Genomic DNA, 22,403 nt, shown 5'->3' with positions numbered 1-22,403 from the left:
TCGTTAACGAACATTTTTTCTGTGACTAAGACGAGACGTTGAAGAGCTAAAACTAATATCTGATGATAAAAACTATGACGAAATTTATGCCGCGTCTTCATTAACGAGACGAGACGGGACTATAATGTTATTTGAGGACTACCGGACATTCAAAATACATCCTATAGGCTACTGTCTTGTTCTTCAAAATGTGCGTCCCTGTCATTGGATTGCAATCGGATAAGGGGCGTTTGCATATGTAGTCTCAGTATGGCAGCCGCAGTGGATGGATAGGCTACCAAAATGCGAACTAGCGATCTGAAACAATGGCCTCTGCACCTGAAGGGGTAGGGATAGGGTGACCAGACGTCCCGTTTTTCCCGGGAGTCACAATTCGTTGTCAATTAACTTGAAGTTAGTGAAGGCGGGATAGGCAGAATCGCGCTGATAGAAGTGCTCTCTCTCGCGCACGCTCCACTTCTTCAGTTCTCATATACAGTGCCCGATCAGTTCTAAGTGCTCAAATACACACACAGCAGTCCAAATGTCTATCGTGTAGAGTATCTCACGTAAATACAGTCGGTTATGGATTAAGTGAACGTAAACAGGTGGGTGAAATCTGAACGTGTCAGTATTACATGCTTGCCTTCTGTCTTAAAGGGACAGCATTCCTAGTTAAGTACCTATCCATATCATTAATGTTAACCAACAAAAGATGTGTAACAAATAAATATGTTAAGTAAACTTACTGTATCTGAAAAAATGAATTTAATTTGTATCTCTTGTATTTGTCTTATTGTCTTATTCTGCTTCTTTTTCAAAAATTATAGATTATATATATTATGTATGTTATAGGCCTATACGAACAACTATAATTTTTATAAGTTGCTCCCTTTTCACAACTGAAGGGATAAAAGGGATAGTTCACCCAAAAATGAAAATTGTCATCATTTATTTCACATCACACGTTTTTCCAAATTCAATCCTTGACTCAAATTTCTCATAAGCTTAATTGATTTGGTCTAAAGAGAGAAGAATTAATGATTATATTTGTTTGAAGACTACATATAAAATAGCTACCAAAATAAAATGTTGGTAACTGCAGTTTGACTAAAAGTAATGACTAAAAGTTGACAAAAATGCAATGACTTTTCGTCGACTAAAATGTGACTAAGACTATTAAGCATTTTCGTCTCAAGATAAAGACTCAGACTAAATCAAAAATGCCTGTCAAAATTAACACTGATGCAGACAGTGCAACCAGTGCATCTCATCTCTGAGCAAATGACTCTTTTGAATCGATTCTTTTTAGTAAATAAAACTCATACAACACTCATACAGTATATTTTATCCCTGAAGAAATTACTCCTATGAGTTGGTTCTTTGTAGTGAATCAGACACATATGGCACAACCAGTGTATCATAAATCCTTGAACAAGTAACTTGGTGTGGTCATATGATGTATAATATCTGCGAAAAAGGTCCATTGTCTGTTATAGTGTAGTGATGTATAAAGCTCACACAGAATTCACCTTCAAACCAAGCAGAATTCTGTTGGTCAATGCAGTGAATGCATGTAACCAATTTGAACCCTTTGCGGTATATTTCACCCTCTTGTGAAATTCCCAATTGCATGGTTTCCTATTGAAATGACTGGATTGCATCCACAAATATTCACCATTTAAGGAGCTAGATTCTTTAAGAGGAATCTGAACCAGAATCAAGAAAATTCCCATCTCTGATGGTAAAGAATTAGCTTTATTTATTAGGACAGCATTGAACGTTAGTACGGTATCAGTGGACCAACCATGGTACATGAATTGACATTTGCCGTAATTAAAAGTGAAATGGTGTATGTTATATCCAAGCTTGTATTTACTTCACCCCCTCTGCATCTGTTTAGCTTGCTGTCCCCTGAAACTCTATAGCTCAGAGTTTCTAATTATGCTAATTAAATGCGTGAGGTCTGGCGCATACTCGTAAATGATTAATTGTAGCAAGACAATAGAATCACCGATACCAACTTATGGCAGCGTCTTCTAGTTTAAGCTATCCTGTTCCGTCTGCCTTCATTCCCCATTTGGCCTCTTTTCATTTTCTCTCTTTTTCTTTTTCTTGTAAGCCTATTGTTGGGCATAATTTGCTGCATTGGGTATTGAACTATTAGTGTGTGGGGCGGCCTTGTTCAGACTTCAATAGCAGGAATTCTAGAAATGTCCTGGAAAGATAGTTAGCCCTGATAAAACGTCACAAGCCATTTCACTATAGAAATAGACCCACAATGGATGTAGTTGTGTGTGTATATGTACATGTGTGCGTTTTGGATAACAAGGCCACGCTCTGACAAATGAGAGCTGGCTGCTTTGCATTGTGTAACTCAATTGGCGCTTAGCCACAGGAAAATGAGAAGGTTTTTTTTTTTGAATAAAGAAATTGAGGCTGTCAGATTTTAATACATGTACGTGCCATCTTAACGCTTTGGCGCTGAAAAGCTCAACTGACGCTGATTTGTTTATGTTTGCACTGCGAATGTAACTAACAGCATTTCCACTAAAGTTTCAAAGCAAATGTTCTCAGCTTGTTAACACTCAAGCAGAGAGCTGAGTACTCATTCATATATTGAGTTTCATGCTATTGAAACCACTGACCACTGTGGAAAATTTATCAGAAATGCATGACAACTGGCCTTATAATTTCCCAGGTTTTTCAGTCGTTCTTTTGAACAAATACAACAGTTCATTGTACAGTTCATTTAAAAGGTATGAAAAGCATGCTGTGCCTTTTCATAAATTCTGGTTTTCCATTATTGACCCTTATGTTCTGTTGAGAATGCCTTTCTGTTTTGTTGTTCAATTGTCTTGATCTGTTCCCCTGGCTTAATCAAAACCCAGTATAAGTATTATTGAAGTTTTAAAAGGTTCACCCCAAAATAAAAATTAATTATTTAGTTAACCTCATGTTGTTTCAATCCTATATGCATTTCTTTCTACTGCAGAACACAAAACAAGATTTATTTTTGAACGTTGATGGGTTCCAGTGTTGTATTGGACCCCACTGACTTTCCTTGTATGGACTAAACAGTGTAAACATTCTTTAAAATATATTCTCATTGTGTTTCAATGAAGACGGAAAGTCAGTTTGGAACAACACAAGGATTTGATTCAATTTTTCATGGAGGAAAACTGAAGTGTGTATCGACTTGATGCAGCAATTTTCTGTATGTTTTTCAAACTATTAAAATGGTGTTGGTGTATCTCAAACCAGTAAAAGATAACATGTATCATCTGTCCATTGAAATCTCTTTATCAGACAGTACCATTACGTTAGACTATTACAGACAATACTATTGTGACAGTTCTCCAGAGCTTCTCTGTGCCTCTCTGAAGTGCAGGGGTAATTTTCCACATAGATTGCATTGCAATTTAATTTTAGTGACATTTGTGTTTCCATCACATCTTCTCTCTTTCTGCTGTCTTTTTTTCAAGAGGGCAAGAGTTCCTGTCTATTTTCAGGCATTCAATTTAAAAGTCCATCTCTGCTTGCAGTAACTTTCTCAAGTACACACATATGCAGCCGCACAAAGTTATATGCAAAATAAATAAATACTTGGTACCTACAGTAGGCAGTACTTTAAAGGGATAGTTCACCCAAAAATTTTAATTCTATCAATTAATTACTCACCCTCTTGTAGTTCCAAACCCATAAGACCTTCGTTCATCTTTGGAACACAAATCAAGATATATTCAAGATATGACCCTCCATAGACAGCAACACAACTACCACGTTCAAGGTCCAGAAAGGTAGTAAGTACATCGTTAAAACAGTCCATGTGACATCAGTAGTTTAACCATAATTTTATGAACTACTTTATTCAAAATTCTTCTCTAGACCTACTGTGAGCTTCAAGGTTGTTAATCAATGCTATATGCACATTATTTAAACTTTTTTAAAATAAAAAAATAATTTTAACAGTAGAATTCCTGGTGAAAAACCAAGTGACCCATGATTTTCCAAAAATGTCTACACCAATCAAAGAATTGTAACAAGCAAATCATGCCCACCCATGAAGCACTTGCAATGGTATAATAGAGTCAATATATAGTGATATATATATAATATATAATGAACATCCTTAAATATTTTTGTATATATGTCATTTTTTTATTCAGATTGTCATAATGCTTCATGGCGTTGTAGTTCTGCTCTTTAATAAAGCTGTCAAGTACGCAGTCCCATACCTTTTTTTCACCCCAAATTCTTTTTTTTGCTTCAAATCAAAGTTTATGATGTTTTGATTCACTGAAGCTGGTTGGTTTGGTTCATGGCTTATAACTCTTTCATGAAGTCTTTTTAAAAATCCATATGGTATATATTTGGTGCCTAGCGCATTTCAATGTTTATTTTGGTTAGGATGCTGTCTGTAGCAGTAGACAGCAAGACAGCACTCTAGGTTCTTAAACAGAGCTTCCCACTCACATGTGCTCCGGCCCCCTCCCCAATCCTGGCTCTGTGTGAAGCCCTTTTGTTAGACGTCCGGGCAGTTCAGTCCTGGGTCCCGTGTCTTTGATGACAGTTCTGTGACACACCACACCGACTGGACCATTAGGGCTGACTAGCACAAATTCTATTGGTGGATAACTTAATTACTGATCTTAATCTCTGGGGTGATGTTAGAGATGCTTTAGGATCCATCGGAGTGCTAGTTTAGTTCACAGAAGTGTGCATCCTGCTAAATCTTCTGCCACCTCACCTCACTCTTTTCTCCATGTTCCTGTTATAGTGCCGGAGATCCTCTACCATGACGACTGTGGCCAGATCTTTCATCGGGATCTTCTGGCTCCTGCGGTTGGTGTGTGCGGTCTTCCCTGAGGAACCGGGACCTCTGAACTTTATCCCCACTGAAGGTAACATTGTCTCTGTTTCACATGCAGTCATCAAGGATCAGGGTTGGGCCCGTCTGCACTCTCAGGCTCTCAGCTTTCACTTTCTAATGCAGAGCAGGCATGTGATTGATCACTCATCAATAATATCGATTCCATGCATCCCTGCCTGCAACTCATGCTGGTCTATCTAATCTGAAAGATGAGAAAAGGGAGGGGGTTTATAACGCTCAGGGTAGGAGGATAAAGAGACGAGGAGCTATGGGAAGCTCTAGGGAGAGGCTTATCACATATTGAAAGAGAGGAACAGATAGAGAAGGAGAGTAATAAACAGGGATGTAAAGTACTTGAATATTTGTGCTTCATTATTATGATTAAGTATTATTGTGGGAAATTTTGGATCTTTTTCGCAAAATTGCGAGCAATGGTATATGTGACCAAAAAGGTTTTCAAGCTTGTTAGAACTCCCAAAAAGATAAATGTATCTATATATTTAATGTGAGGAAAGAATAATTAAATTGTAATCATGTAAATTTAGGTAAAAATTTGTTTGTTCATGTATTTATATTATATTATTATTATATTATTTTTTTATTTTAACTATTTTTAAATTAAATTAGACATTATTTTACTTTTTTTTTTAAATGTGATCCCTGATCTTGCCTTGATGCTTTTCTACTTACAGATACAACTACATTCAAATATCAAACAACAAAATCAGATATAAAATCATAGTTGTTTGATAATTTAATGAATTTAATGTTTAAAAATTTCCAGTAGCAATCTAAGGTAACAGGTTTCAGGATAATACTTTAAAATATATACACAAATATAGGCAGCTATATATTTTCATATAATGGAATTTAATTTTTCATTAATTATTTTTGTTAATATGATTAATAATAAGTGTTTTTTTTATTTACATTTTTCATTTCAATGTACTTTTTCCCCATTTTTGAAATTTAATTTTACATTTAATTTAATTTGTTTTACCCCTGATTTTGCTTTTATGTTTTCCTACTTCCAGCTACAATTACATTCAAATATCCAACAACTACAAAACCAGATAGTTGTTTGTTACTTGAAATGTTTAAAATTTAAATTTACCATCTTATTAATGTCATATAACAGGTTTCAGGATAAATGTTATTTTACACCTCTGGCAACAACACTACTTGACTAGGCCGACAGATGATGAGAACAGACGTTATCTGTGAAAACCACTGAAGAGCAACTACAGGCAGCTGTCAACATTTTTATCTCAAGTGTGACTCACGAGTGATCGAACGCCTCTCGCCTTAACGGATCACCTCACCCACACCCATAAGTGCAATGAAGAGATGATACAACCCTCTGTCAACCCTTTCCTTTTATCACTCACTGTCTCATCTACCTCTTTTCTCCTCAGTGGTGAGAAGGTATCCTGTGTTTCTTGGACGACCCCATCACTCATCACTCAGACAGGAGCCCTTACACATTCAGAGGATCCTGCAGGTCAATCGTACCCTTTACATCGGAGCCAGGTAGGGTGTGAAATAATGCTGATTAGCATGTGCGTACCCTGTAATTACCATTATATCAGCATCTGTAATTACCTGCACAGAGATGTGTGTTTAAGTAAATTATGTGACATTCAAAAACAATCTCTCTTAAGATCAAGAGTCTGAATTGCTGCTTCCTGTAGATAGTAATTAAACAGCTACCAAAGCCTTTAAAAGGGATAATTCAGCCAAAAATGAGGATTCTGCCATCATTTACTCAGCTTCATGTTGTTCCAAACTTGTATGCCTTGCTTTCTTCTGTGGAACACAAAAGAAGATATTTTGACATTTTTTTTATTTTTGGCTCATTGACTTTTACTGTTAAGGAAAAAGTCAGTGGGGTCAAAACAGTTAAAACAATCTTCAAAATATATTTTGTGTGTGTGTAAATTGGAATAATGTCAATTTTTTAAATATTTATTTATTGATTTTTTTATTACATTTTAATTGACTTTTTTAATGTAATTGTACTCTATCTTGTTTTATTTTATCCCTGATCTTACCTTGATGCTTTCCTACTTCTGGATACATCTACATTCAAATATCAGCAGATTTTATAGTGTTGCACTATTTGTTTTATCAAGTTGTTATAAAGATAGTTATTTGCTGATTGTTTTTTTGAGTATTTTATTTATTGCAGTTTTGAACTGTAATTACAATAATTCTCACAATGAGAGAAAAAATAAATTTTAAGTGTAAACATTTTAAGTAACAATTTAAGGTAACATCTTTTTCAAAATATCTTTTTCCTATTTTTGTGGTCTGCAGAAGAAACACATACAGGTTTGGAATGACAAGATGGTAAATTACATTTTTCATTTTAGAGTGAACTATCCCTTTAAGAAGCATGCTGAGTTATAAATTTAAAATCGTTATAAATGTGAAGTCTGGACACCTGTAGTCTTTTCAGGATTTTAGGCCAGGGTGGGGCTTTGAAAAGATCACGGGGTCAATGATGTTTTTGCTATCCTGCATTTTTTGCCTACAGGAGCCAGGGTTAGGAATAGATAAACAAAAATACAACTTCATTAGGTTTGGCGCTTTACAAAAATAAGCTGTGTTTTGTGAGTTTATGCAACATGCTTCCCAAAAATGGCTGGCACGTCCACTGGGAGAGTTCAAACATATGGTGATAGTTACCAAAAGTTGTAGGGGTCCGGAGGGGGAGGCATCATACTCTAATAAAGACCCACACCGTGTCAGGAAATTACCTGCCCCCTCGACCATGTCAAAAATTAAACCTCAAAAATAAATATATCACAAAGTGCCATATGACTTAAGACACCCAGAGACTGGGCTATCTCATAAAAAAGGGCAAAAGTCTTTGGCCTAAAGAAGCTCAACTCGAAAACATCGTGACTGTTTTATGTATGCTTTCCAACATGGTGCCACTGTGGCCGACGTAATTCGATGAAATTCAAGCCCCGCTCTGTGCAGTCAGCAAACTGTGTGTACCAATCAGTGTCTGAAATAAATGGAGGTGTTTGCTGTAGCAACTGAAAATGACCTCTGTGGAAAAGGAGATTTATTTAGCCGATGACTCAAGAGGGAGCATTCAATAACAACGGCAACATCGAGTGAAATAAAAAGGAGGCAATACTGCTTAGGTGCAAGGGAGAGAGAGAGTCAGTGAAGTTTCAAGTCAAGGATATAGACAGCCTGGATTGACTGAATAAAGTCTGCAACGGCGTGCTCAAGTGTGATAAGGGGTGCAGGCGGGCTAAATCCTGTTAGCATTAGCATAACCGCTCAAGAACATGCCCCAAGAAAGTGGCCAGCCTCTCAACCCCTTCACAGTATTACCTTGCCAACACCTGGTCAGGGATGAGAGTACTGAAGTATTTTATTAAACACGTTCAGTTTCCTCCAGAAATTTCTGGACTCCCACGCAAGCGAATGCAAACTAGCCTCAGACTTGTTGGGGGGAAAAAATCAGTCCAAGCCATAAATAAATACACCCATAAGACAAATTAGGTGTTTCTTTTGTGATCTGTGTAAATAATTAACGTTCCGAGTAACTAGAGGAGGGCGACTTAGATTGCCAGCGGCGACCTGGTTAAGTCACATTAAATCAAGCCTCAGCCACCTCGTAGTGTTTGACCTCGTCGAGAGGTCAAGTCTTTCAATTAGGCTCAGGAGTGAAACTCAACACATTTCACCCTCGAACCTGTCACTAACAGTGCGGGACATGTTCCGGCTGACCTCTGAGGTCACGGAAACACCGCCTGACTGGCGCACAGCCTCCAACGGTGCAGATAAATGAAGGACTCAGCTGCCGTCAGGGCTGCTGTGGGACACGGGAAGAAACGGTTTGAGACCTCCTGTAGTGCTACAATTGACAAATACACTTTCTCTTTTAGCTGTCTCCTTCATAGCTGATGTTAAATATAGTCGGGTCCCCCACGAGAGATCCTGAGTCTCTCAGGTCCCTTTTCTGCTTGTCAGTATGGTCATAAATTTGTAGCACTGAATGAGGGCATAGTATTGTACCAAACACACAGTACTGCATAATACATCCCTCAGCGTTCCTGCATGAGCTGATAAAATATACAATGAATGCAATGTAAGTCGCTTTGGATAAGTGTCTGCCAAATGCATAAATGTAACGTAATGTAGTAATACAGTAAAGGTGGCCAAAGGCACTCCATCATTCAGACATTCTACCAATCTAGAGTGCAGAAAGATAGATAGAGTGAGATGAAATCAAATAGGGAAAGTTAGAAGTTACAATCCATTACTATGTGGCATTGCCACGTGATTGCTATAAGATGGTACTGTATGGTTGCTTACTGGATAAAGTCAAAAGAATCCATGCCAGGTTTCTGATATTTTGGTCTCTCTCTGGGATTTAGATATTATCTGCCATGTGAAAATTGCAATTCAAATCTCAAATCTCTTGGAAAGTAAATAAAAAATAGTGCATAAGTAGAACAAAGTTTGGTGAATGAAGTTGTTGTAGTTTATTGCTAGGGTTGTGCAAAATTCAGATTTGAAGAATCCAATCCCATCCATCCATCCATGCATGACTTTAGGCCTACATTGCTTTTCTTGTTAAAAAACATTTAATTTGAATTCTGCTTCCTTGCATTTGAATTGTAATTCTGCATCCTGTTTGTTTTAGGAATTTAACTGGAATAAAATAAATGTTCAGTTCAAATCAGAAGGGAACACAACCTTTGGTTTATGCGCATATCATCTTTCTGAATAAAAAAAAGTATCCACCTTAAGCAAGTGTATATTGTTTTATGCACATTTTGGAAATGATCTTGGTTTTTCCATTCAGCATTTTTATGCAGTATTACTAAATTCACATAAGAATATATACATGGAAACTATGCAAGATGAGTTACATGGGGAAATTTTGAAAGAAGATAAAAACTACAGTTTGTGTACGAGATAGTGGAGGTACTGATAAAGAAAGAGTTTTTACTGGCCCCCATCTGTTCTATTCTTGCCAATGTTCTGCATGTCTTGTCCAAACCATCTGTGTTGTTTGGTAACCTTGTGCAACTATAAAGCCTGTTTTTATATTCATGTAAATGTGAAAGTACCTTTGAACTCCAAACAGACCCCTTGCTTTACTTTGCCGCTTGGGTGATTGTCTCTGCTTAAAGTTTGTGCTCTCTAAATAAGGCAAGTACTGTGTAAGTGTATGATAATTTTAACCAGGGCACTTAGGGGCCGCCCTGCTCAGAGAGGGAATGGCCAAAGGGGATTCATTTTAACAAACCGCACAGAGAGTGATTAAATAATTCATAGTCAGTCTCGTCAGACTCTCTTCAAGAACACACATACACACACACACACACACACACATACACAGTCTACGTTTTTGTTGATGTGTCCACAGAGCAGTGATGCAGATGGAAGGCTGTGAAAGATAAGATCAATACTACTGCAATAACATGGGCTGGTCTGTGAGCTTGGCAAATTCACAGATTACAACATTTCAGACAGAAAAGAGAGAGAGAGACGCACAAGATTTGAAATTCTCCAGGTCTCTCGTTGGGCCGCGCAGCAGCTCTTAGACCTTGATCAATATTCAGGCATAAACCACGGTACTCTATAACACCAAACACGCCATGATTAAAAGAGATCAGATTCATAGAGACTTTAATAGACAGCGCAAGGTTATAGAAAGATTATTAAAGTGGTTGCAGGAAGTGCTGTAGCACTGGATGCTGTGTTCAAGATGAGGAGCTGCATGCAACATGCATGCAGTGTGGGGGTGGGTTATGAATTATGGAGGGGAAATCAGGCAAATCACAATGCACTGAATCGTGATTATGTAGGACGAGCTGTGGTGAATCGTTTAACTGAGTGTTTGCACTGAGACGGCGATCAGGGGACAAGAATGTGATCAGTTTGTTCAAAATTGGATGAATACATATTATGCTTCGGTATGTGAGGCTAAGGACTTTGACTCTTTAAGAGACTTTTCTTGTTTTAAGCATACACCTAGTTAATCGTTTTCATTTTTTCTTGTTTTAAGTGTAAATCTAATTGTGTTATGTTGTAATAGTAAATGTATTTCATTTTAAAGAGGTTTAGATGATTAAAACATTTCTGATAAAGATAGAAATTATTTTGCAGTGTTGTGTTACTGTGCTGTGGTGGTTCACAATCTCTCGCTCTGTCTCTCTCCTTGTGCTTATGTGTCAGAGATGACCTTTTCCGAGTGGAGCTGGACAACGTGGTGGGAGAAGAGATGTTTTACAGCAAGGTGAGAACAGAAAACACACATACACACATACTTTATGCTGGAAATGAACAGTCCCTCATTACCGAAGCTCCCTCTGTTACAGAAAAGGACATGGGAATCCAACAAAAATGACATCAGAATTTGCAGAATGAAAGGAAAACATGAGGTGAGTGGATGTTGTCACAAACAGACACACATATTTGGTTTGTATGTGAGAAATATATATATCATTTTACGGTAGACTAGCCATAAAAACAATATTTTAATTAATTCATTTATCAATTTAGAGAACAGTTTTTTCAGGGTTTGTTTTTTTGTCAGATTAAGCAGACTTTTTGGCAGTAATAGCTAGCTATCATATTTATTTTTAAAAGATCATTTTTAATTTTTTAATTTTTAATTTTACATTTACATTTTTACATTTCTAAATATGCGTAGTGAGCTGTATTCATAAGGGCTGGTCCTTGCAATCGAGGCAAAACCTGACCCATATGCAGTGGTGTATAAAGTACCTGAAAGCCATACTCAAGTAAAAGTACAGATATCTTACTAGAAAATGGCTTTGGTAGAAGTTGAAGTCACCGTTTAGAATATTACTTGAGTAAAAGTCTTAAAGTATGTGATATTTATTGTACTTAAGTATGAAAAGTATTTTTTAAATCTTAAACGTACTGAAGTATTGAAAGTAAAAGTACAAGTATATGCAAAATGGAAAAGAAGCAAATAAATATATATAAAAAATGTTCATACACTGCTTGAGTAGCAAGATTGTTCAGTTTTAACTCTTTCTTCCATTTTGTGTTTTTGGGTAAGAATAAGAAGCACTTCATCCGGTACTTAGTGTCTTTCATTCCAACACAAGAAAACATTTTTGGAATCTGCATCTGAAATAGCATTTAGATGTATTTACAGTTTATGTATCTCAGAGGGGACATGGATGCATTTAAACTGCAGTTACAGATGCATAAATAGGCCTAATGTTTAGTTTTTTTAACATAAAACGTTGAATACTGATATTTGAAATAATTTAAAACATGAATAGTCTAAATGTGAAATTAAAACCGCCAGTAGGTGACAGCAAGTGTGACTGTTGAGTGAGTCATTGAGATTCAACCGATTCATTCAAACGACTGATTTTTAATTAGGAAATGTAGTGGAGTAAAAGTAAAAGTTGGCTGGAATATAAAAACTCAAGTAAAGTACAGATACTCCCAAAAAATACTTAAGTACTGTAACAAAGTATTGTTACTTCGTTACATTACACCACTGCATACGAACACACAGTCATATCAACAACAGTGTTAAACGTTTCCATTTATTCATGTTGAACACTTTTATATGTGCATGTCACATTATTTGTGCCCCTGCTCACACTTTAAGGTGTCATCACAAGAGCTGCCTGTGGCAAATTTTCAGGAAATCTGTTTTTTCTGTGCTGTGCGCCTTTGCAAATTAGAAAGGGGTGTCAAAAGCTGCCAGCAGTCCCCACAGCTGCCCACGCATGACCACTGCAGATATCTTCCTTTCACACACCCTTTCTGCTTCATCTTCTGGAATATTTTCTGGGTATTTTGTCTGACTTCAATGAGAGTGTAAGGGAGTTTTTATTGAAAGGTGTCTGTGTGGGAAGAGTGAAGGATGACTTAATCCCCTCCAGGCAAGAAACAAGTGAAAAAGAGAGAAAACGACTTATTTAATACTGAAAGTGACACCTGACATTGAATCTGGCTGAAAGAGCGTAAGACAAAAGCATAGCAGAGAGTAAGTGAGATGAGAAATACAAAGAAACGGAGAGAAAGCAAGCTGCTGTCCCACCTGTCTGCCCTAGGGATGGACGAAAAGACAGAGAGAAAGACCCATATAAATGGGAGGAGTAAAAGGGTCAGTGAAAGAGTGAGGGTGGACAGGAAAGATGTTAAAGGTCCAGTTCACCCCAAAAAGAATATTGTCATCATTTAGTATTCCAAACCTGCATGATTTACTTTTCTCTGTGGAACAACTGTGACTGGATCATTGAATTTACTTTTTTTTTTTTTGGTTGTTCACAAATATGGTGAATATCAGATTCAAGTGTGAACTGATCACCACACTCCCATCTATGTAGAATTATGACAAATGTTGATCTAGAATGACATAAGATGCATTAATTCTGATATGACTTCAAACTGAGGTTGCATTGCAAAACATCACACCTAGAGTATATCTGATTTCAGAATCAAAAACAAAAAGATCATTTTCAGTGTGCTTTGTGCTGTTCGCACTTATTAAAAGTCTCTGAACATAGCTTTAGTGAACCATTCTGAATCTGGATTCTCATTTTAAGTTGTTTCTGTATATTCTAATGTAAATGAGCCACTCTGAATCTGAATTCTGAATATAAATATATATTTACCGTGCATTCTGAATTTATAAAGAAGTGAACTACCTGTAATCTGAACCTGAATATGAATAGTGAATTTAAAAAGCACTCTAAATCCGAGTAGTAAATCTGAAAGAATTGCTCTAAATCTAGATTCTGAATGTAAGTGAACCACTCAAGCACTCAAATCTTACATTACTCGTTTGTTAGTATTCTGTTGATGTTTTTTGTCTTGCTCTTTTGTAGTGTTAACTTAGGTTTGCGCTCTGATGGGTCCATTTGAAGTGGTACAACACTCACTTTGCAAACAAATCAGTCTGATTTGTGTATGAATCTTTCAGACAAATTTGTAAAATGGATCAGCTGGTACATTGAAAAGAAGCATCACAAAACAACAGTTTGTTCATTGATTTGGTTCTGAAGTGATTCAGTGATCTGATCACAGCAGTTCTTCAAATAATAGCTCACTGGTGGACAGGCTGACAGTGAATAATGTAATTTAAACTTAAATTTTGGCGTGTTTTCCACACCAAGCTAGCATATTGCTTTAGACTTGGAATATAGTGTCTAAGTCATACAGAGCACTTTTTAGTGTAATTGTTTTCTGCTTGAAGATTCTTCAAAATTTCTCTTTTCATGTTCCACTAAAACATTAACAGTATAATGACAAGGATGATATTTGGAAGGAGTAAATCATGACATTTTAATTTTGGGGTGAGCTTTTCCTTTAAAATGGCTATAGAATAAAGGAGAGATTAAGGGCAAGAGAAAGAGGGACTGTTGGGAGGGAAAGGAGAGAGAGAGAGAGAATTGCCCTCTTAGAGTTAATAAGTCTGCAAACATGAGAGGTCATGCAGAGATGAACGAGAGACGAGACAAGGTCTTAAACAGAGCCCAAGATCTCACACTGAGTGGACACTGATACACACACATACACACGTCTGCACAAACACGTGCTCTACACCCATACACATCGTCCTCTAGTCCTCCTGTGTGAGTCCTTGCGTTTGTCAATGTGATACATTTGCCACTAGGGTAATTGGTTTTGGTAATTAAATGTTTCTGCACGGCTGATCTAAGAGGCCACGAGGCTGTAATTGGGAGGGAAATTCAATCTTCACATCTCTGCCCCTTTCATCTGGATCTGCAGGAAGCCATTTTGAATCTCCAATGAATGCAGATGCGGTCTCTTCTCTCACTACAAGTGTCAAAAGCAACTTAGGTTCATATACACACACACACACAGGGACTGTGGGGCTTGTTTAATGCAAAGCAACTGGAGTGCAGCCAGTGCATACAGAAAAGAAATTCTGTGCCAATTCTAAACACATTATGATTGACAGCACTTAGACAGATTGTTTCACCGATAATGTGCCAATGCAGCTCACTGCACTTCCAATTACACACACCTGCATGGATGTACGTAATATTTGAGAACCAATCTGAATTGAGAATCTACAAAGAACCAAAGTAAACACTTTAAATGTATACAATATATTCTGCGTATGTGTATATGTAAAATAATCACTCTGAATCTGGATTCAAAATCCAAAATTGAATATAATTTTAAAAAGAATATAGAACATACACTCTGTGTATGTGTAAAAAAGCATTCAGAATCAGTACTCTGAATCTTAAATAACCATTTACAATATACAGTAGATTCTGAATTCTGATTTTGGATTTTCAGTTGAAATTTAATTAGTGTATTTTTAATGTAAATTAGCAGATCCAAATATAGAAAAAATAGTAAACACATTCTGTCTATGTGTAAAGAAAATCACTTGAAACCTTTTACAATATATATTCTGAATCCTTTAGGGATGTATTCTGAACCTGAATTTTCACACTGTATGCAAAGTGTATGATGTGCACATACTCTGATTTGATTTTTTTTAGACTTAGCCTATAATAACATCCAGTTGGAGGATATTAAAACATTTGATATTTTGAGCCAATTTTAGAACACGTTTTCATTTGTCATGCATATCCTAGCAGTGTTTCTATGTGAATTTGTTGTGTTGTGATCTTCAGTCAACAAGTGTATGATGCCTAGTTTTTCGGCTGTAACTATTTACAAAGTTGGCAAGTGTATGATGCCTTCTTTGCCTAGAGTTTAAAAACTGCTTAGATTTTAACTCATGTAGTGTGTTCCATCCTCAAGTCGACCATTCTATTTTGAATTTGAATTCTCAGACAGTTGAATTTGTTGCATTCGTATATTCTCAATATAAATGAACCACTTTGAATCTGAATTCTGAATCTAAAGGATCCAAGCTGCATATGAACTCTGAATCTACACTATAAATAAACATGAATAGAAATGAATTCTGAAAATGAAAACTGTTCATCTAAAAGAACAGCTGGATTCCGAATCCTAGTGAGATTCACTAGCTAATCACATCTTACTTTGCTTTGTCTGTTAGTATTCTGTTTGTTGCTGTTTGGTCTTATGTTTTTGTCATGTTAATTTAGGTTTGCACCCCGACAGATCTATTTTGCACATTTAACACGCTTTTAGGGCACATTTTGTTCCCTAGTCCCGAGTACTCTCAGTCTCTCACTCACACTTTTGAAGCCTTAAGCTCCATGATTGCTTTAGTTAGCCTGCTCTCAATGTTGATGTTAGCCCATGGTGTGTTCACCAGCCATCAGCGTCAAAGTGTGTGAGGGGGCGTAGATTAGCCCTAGAGCAAAAACACAAACACACACTATCCCTCTCTCACACATACACAAAACTTCAATCGTTTTCTCCCCACTTTTGTCCTTCTCTTTCTTCCTTTCCTAGTCTATCCCTTTGCTAGCTAAAGTACACATCCTACACAAACACAACACCATACTCTATGCTCTGGCAGATTTGCACTAATTTAGCCCCTGCTGTTAATGTGGTCCCTGTCTGACCGAGGCTGCTGTCACTGCAATTACAAAGAGAATTCTACAGATGACAATTTTGCCACGGGAAATATAGAGACAGAGAAGGAAAAAAAGGTCCCTGCCAACTTTCTTGTGCTCTTTCCTTGTCAAAGCTCTGCAGTATTCTCGCTCCTCTCATGGTTGGAGAAACAGACTCAGTTGAGCACGTAATGGAAACTTCTGAGAGTTAGATTTGCTTATTGTAAATATGACCCTTTTATTATGAGGAACAGTGTCTGAAGTGGTTAAGTGGACACGCGGGAGATGAGTTACTCTCGCAGGTGATAAAGATGTGCAGAATTATGCAGTATCCAGTCAATTGACCATGCTGTGTAACACCTATCGCGTTGTTCATGTTAAAAGCATTTCGGAGTGACAAACCAACCTGAAGTCCTTCATTTTAAGCAATCATCGGTGACACTAAATTGAGCAGTGCTCTGTTATTCAAATGGGCAATGATGGCAAAAATAGAAACCAAGCAATCATTATTATGTTCTGTTCATTGCTTGTTGCATTTGACAGTGTTTTTGTTAACTAAAACAATAAAAATAGTTTTCAAATATTGCCTTTGTAACTGAAATAAAGTTTAAAGTTCCCCTGAAATGCTTAGAAACACGCAGCGTTACTCTGTGTTGACGTCATTTTAACTGAAACAGGAAGACAGGGCGGGACATATCAAGCAGCCCCGCCCCTTTTTAAAATAGCCAATAGCGATCGTTTATATCACAGCTTGGGCTAGAGCCGTTGAGCTCCGTAAAGCCGCATTTGACAGGGTATGCCAGCCACAATCTCATCCATATTGCTATAAAATATAGCATTCTGTGTAGAATTCAAATAGCTCCGATACATTTTGTGGTCTGCGCCGACTCGCGCATGTGATCCGCTCCGTGCTATCGTGTCTCTGGACCGGAGCAGAGTGTGTGTGCGGTGCGGTGGTTAGCGTAACACAGCGCGAAACCAGACTTCTTTTTTTCCTCAATGGAAAGCATATTTACACTGTTTGAATCGTTCTCTGTCCCCTATATAGTGCACTACGTGCCATTCACTGTACAGAAAATACAAATTCTGTGGACAAGTGACCGATTCAGCCGTGGCTTCAGCGGCTATTTTATAGTGTAGGGGGCGAGCGCTTCGGATTCTATCACTGTTTTGGAGCACACTGCCTTATAGATAACCTTAAGACTAACATATTGATACTAACACCCAAAAAACTTTAATTTTGATTTCATGGGGACTTTAACTTGAATTGCTAAACTAAAACTGAAGTAAAATTAATAAAAATTACAAGCACATAAAGTTATTAAAACTTAAATTACAGCTAAATGAAAACTGAACTTAAATAAAAGCTTATTTGAAATATTCATAAATATTATAATAAAATATAAATAATCCCAAAATAACACTGGCAGTTGAAAATGTTTGTTTCAAGCTTTTATCTCGAGTTGATATGTGGTTTTGGACCCGTTATGAGGCACTGTGGATGGTTTATGGTGTTATTGTGGGACTGCATTTGGAAGGAATGCGTTTTGATATAAAGATATCAGTGATCCAGGAATGTAGGGAGTACTGTGTGCAGATGTACGGAGTTGGTGTGGATGTCATGTCTAGAGATTCACAAGAGAGAAAGAGAGAGGCCAGGGAGGAATTCACTTGTTCAGCTCAGCATATGTTAGAGAAAACATCTGCCAGAATGTAACGCCCTTTGACTAAGGTTCTCTCACATGCAAGCTTGGGTGGTAAACTTATCTGGGACCCGGTATAAATAATTTAGTACTTGACACCAACAGTGAGAATTTGCAGTGATAGTCAAGGCCCTGCAAGCTGAATAAATATGGCACACAGGTACAGGGTAGAAAGACAAGGAAAAGAGAAGACATTTTTTCATGGAATTGTTCAAATAAAACTTGATTTGAATTGGAGACAAAGACCTTCACTTCCTTCACTGTGACAAGTTTACAGAATCACTAAAAAACTCTCAAACCTCATACTACTTTTCCAGCTTAGCAGAAAAGACCAAATACATGTTACTTGGGGAGACAGTTATGCATTTTGTTGCAGCAAAATTCATTTTTGAGCTGCACACACTTTTATTATTTTGTTGTAATTCATATTATTATACATGCTTCTTTTATTACAAATACTGATATTACAAATATGGATGCTTTGTCAGATATTATGTTTTATTTTTATTTTATTTTGGTCCAATTCTCACTATTAACTACAAATTTTGATTAAATAAACTCCTAATTTGCTGCTTATTAATAGTTAGTAAGGTAGTTGTTATGGGGTACGATTAAGGGATCTAAAATATGGTCATGCAGAATAAGGAATTACTATGTGCTTTAGAAGTATTAATAAACAGCCAATATGCTACTAATATGCATGCTAATAAGCAACTAGTTTATAGTGAGAGTAAAGTGTTACCATTTTATTTTATACTCCTTATTGTACAGTTATTTTATTACCGTTGCTAGTATCTATCTTTTTTCCAGCAACTGCTTTTGTGTTAATGTGCGTGTTGTTGCTTTGGCAACAGTCATGCCAATAAATTACTAAAAATTGAAAAAGCAGAGACAAGAACAGTCTGGAAGAGAAATGCTGCGGGAGTGGAACGGGTGGGTTAAAGGAGGACACAGAGGAAGGATAAAGGGATAATTGGACTGGTAGCAGGAGAGGAAAAATAAAGGGATGAAGAAAGAAGGCCATTGTGAAACACCAAGCAGAGGGCAGTTGATGGTACAGAGGACATCCAACACTAGAGAGAACCCCTAATGGACTAATGAATAGTGTGTAAATGAATCAGGCCTCTTTTGAAAATATGAAACGAGGGGATGAAAATGGAAAGAGCAGGTGATGGCGATTGAAGGGCTGGAGGAGGATGAGAAGGCCGTTGTTGTTTATCCAGGGGATGTGCTTTATCGCTTAGCAGATCAGGAGCTGTGCCAAGTGTTTGGACTCTTGAAGGAATTGCCGAATCAGTTTTATGAGTAGAGTTATGGGGTTTATGTGCACCGGGCTCCTACTAAGACTCAGTGGTTTATGTGCACCGGGCTCCTACAGAGACTCAAACACGCAAATACACACACACAGGATACATCTGCATCACAACACCCCCACCACCTACACACAATCCCGTTACGATAAGAAAAGCATCTACACACATAAACAGGCCAGGCACTCTCATGCATTGTTGGCTGACATATATATGTGATTTAATGTGCCATTATCAGCTGTTACGCTGTTAGTTCGTGATCTATCGCCAGTCACAATTTTAAGAGATTCTATATTCTTTATCTTTCACCTCTTGCTCATTCTTACTCTGTACTGGCACGGCAGTGACTGTACATTGGTATTCCTAAAGCATAATTAAAATAAATAATAAATATAAATAGCAAATAAAAAACAAGCCATTTAATTACATTTTATATATTTTTTTAAACAACTAATAAGAGTAAAATGTAAACTTAGAAACTTTTAATTAATATAATTTAATTAAATAAATAAAAAATGTAGTAAAAAAGAAAATAAGTCATTAGTAAGTAATTAGTAATGATTTCTCTCACAAACTTTTTCTCTCTCTCCTCACCTCTCCACTGAAAAACAAGAACTCTGTGAGGACCTGAGCATCTGGAATAACACTCACTCCTACTTCTCCCCCTCCGGCTCCTTCCACACGTCCTCATTCTCTCTCTCTCTCTCTCTCCACACTGGCGGGCACACGCGGGGTGCGCCGGTGGGGGGCGGCACGTGGGGGGGCATGACATAAGCTGTCTCTATTTCACATCTCTTAAAGCCGTTCACAGGTGCAGGGCTCAAACATGTGCGTTCAATTGAACCGAAGTTTAGCCGAATGACTCGCTGTGGCATGCCTCTGGTTTGCCAAGTGATTTGTTTGTACAGATGCAAGCAATCCTTGGAATAAAATTGAAAGTGCTGAGAAATGTGATGTCATTCTAAGAGGGAATTCGTTCATGAGAGTTTGATTAAGGAGACAAATGACTTTCTTCTTTTTCTCATGATGTTGTTTTTTAGGACGAGTGCCGTAACTACATGAAGGTTCTGCTCAGCCGGCAGGGTGGATTGTTTATCTGCGGAACCAACGCCTTCAATCCGTTATGTGCCAATTATAAAGTGAGTACTGAATGCTTGAAACACGCTTGCATTTCACATGCACAAAATCACCACACCCTCTAGTCTTTTATTTCCCCGATGTTTTGGCAATGTTTTTGGGGTCTGTATTTTCTCATTACATTTTTTCATACTTTATTTATTCTCTTCAGCCCATTACATTTCTCACACATATTTTATTTCATTCTCCCTTGCTGCTTTTTTTTTTCCGCTTCAAAACGTCACAGTACATTTCAGAGCATTGCTTGCAGCGTCGTTCTAAATGACTCTGGCTTCATTGGGTGACCACGCATTTCTGACCTGGATGGGAATCTGTTCAAAACCCCCAAGCAGAAAGAATCTCCCCTGCCATTTGTTTATACTCTGTTTTTCCACCTGCCTGGCTGTCAATATGCCCAGAAGCACCAAGCTGTTTCTGATTACCTCAAGAGCAGAGAGCTGTCATTAATCAGTCTAGATGCAGTTTTCCGTGCGTGGTTGTTTATTCGAAAAGAATGGTAATGCCACTCAACGGGCACGTTGTTTGATTCCAAGACACTGAGTGTGAGTGTGTTTGTGTGTGTGTTGCCTTCCATCCATCTGGCCAGTGACTCTGTCGCCCCCAGCGTACGTGAGTCACATTAATGCAGGGTCTTAGTTGTTAGTCCACCTGCGGCATCAACTTGAATACCGCATCCACAAATGCTGCACCTGAGCTTTGCCGCGCCTGCCTCGCATATCAGATCCGCTCATTCTGAACCAATCACGCTAATTATATGCCTGCTGAATAAAGAAGAAAAACACATAATTACTAATCATCCGCTCTGCAGGATTGAGAAGTGTGAAAGTGTGAGTGAGGATCCACTCTTCAGGTCGAGAAATGCACATATTAAGAAACACACAAATATAATATAATATAATATCGTTAAATTCATTTTAAAATGTTACAAAAGATTTCTATTTCAAATAAATGCTTTGTATAAAAAAATTAAACAATCCTGAAAAAATTATTTTTTTTTTGATATCACAGTTTCCATAAAAATATTAATTAGCAGAACTGTTTTTAACATTGATAATAATAAGAAATTTGAAGTTTCATGTGACACTGAAGACTAGAGTAATTTCAGCTGACAATTCAAATATATTCAAATAGAAAACAGCTATTTTAAATTGTAATAATATTTCACAATGTTACTGTTTTTACTTTATTTTTAATAAGATAAATGCAGCCTTCTTGAAGGTTTTCGTAAGAAATTAGTTTTCAATTTCATTGTTCACCAAATGGCTTATACGAGCAAAATTACAGACATTAAAATAAAGCAGTAGAATAAAAATGTCCATAAGTGACATCTGTGCTTCCCCACTCTTGACAAGCACCTGCCGCTATTTGCATCAAGGGAATTAGAAAGATAAAAGTTTGTGTATGAAAAAGTCTTGAGGACACGAATAAACTCAACCTGTCAGCTCTGAAACACATTATTACAGATTTGAGCAAATGAAAAGAATTATCGCACACCTGTAATGCAACATTACACCTGTCAAGAGTTTAAGAGGCTCTCTAGAGACAGAATAGTTTGGTAGAGACAGAAAGAGGGAGATCGCACAGGTTTATTTATAGTTAGTTTTAATGGCCTGAGAATAATTTTAAGCTTGAACTATAATTGTGCTATAAATCGCCTGTGGATGTTTTTGAAATTAACTTTTGTGCATATGTTTTAGCTCCCCTTCTGTTATTCCTACGCTTCTTGTATTTTTCTCTTTCTGCTTTTGTATTAGCAAACTGTACATTTGAGAGAAACACATTTATTTTGCTAGAGTCAGTTTTTCACCTATTTCTGTATTTTTGCTAATTGCATTTTTCTCCAGTTATTGAATGTGTTTTCTCTTTGTGTGTGTGTGTGTGTGTGTGTGTGTGTGTGTGT

The 22,403-nt window shown here is 37.2% G+C and overlaps 1 protein-coding gene across 2 annotated transcripts in view; it reads left to right on the top strand.

Moving 5' to 3' along the window:
- The window catches only part of LOC107657917 (semaphorin-6B-like), a 145,444-nt gene that overhangs the window by 74,669 nt on the left and 48,372 nt on the right, over positions 1-22,403 (top strand). For both annotated transcript variants that reach the window (XM_016446230.1, XM_016446231.1), the window contains 5 exons: positions 4,760-4,883; positions 6,268-6,382; positions 11,063-11,123; positions 11,206-11,268; positions 20,407-20,505. In XM_016446230.1, coding sequence (XP_016301716.1) covers positions 4,778-4,883; positions 6,268-6,382; positions 11,063-11,123; positions 11,206-11,268; positions 20,407-20,505 — 444 coding nt within the window. In that variant the 5' untranslated portion in view covers positions 4,760-4,777. The remainder of the gene's footprint in view (positions 1-4,759; positions 4,884-6,267; positions 6,383-11,062; positions 11,124-11,205; positions 11,269-20,406; positions 20,506-22,403) is intronic.

This window comes from Sinocyclocheilus anshuiensis, unplaced genomic scaffold, assembly GCF_001515605.1.
Source record: "Sinocyclocheilus anshuiensis isolate Anshui unplaced genomic scaffold, SAMN03320099.WGS_v1.1 scaffold107, whole genome shotgun sequence".
In the NCBI taxonomy this organism is placed as follows: Eukaryota; Metazoa; Chordata; class Actinopteri; order Cypriniformes; family Cyprinidae; genus Sinocyclocheilus; species Sinocyclocheilus anshuiensis.
The sequence above is the reverse complement of the archived record's forward strand: the minus strand, read 5'-3'. Positions and strand labels throughout refer to the sequence as shown.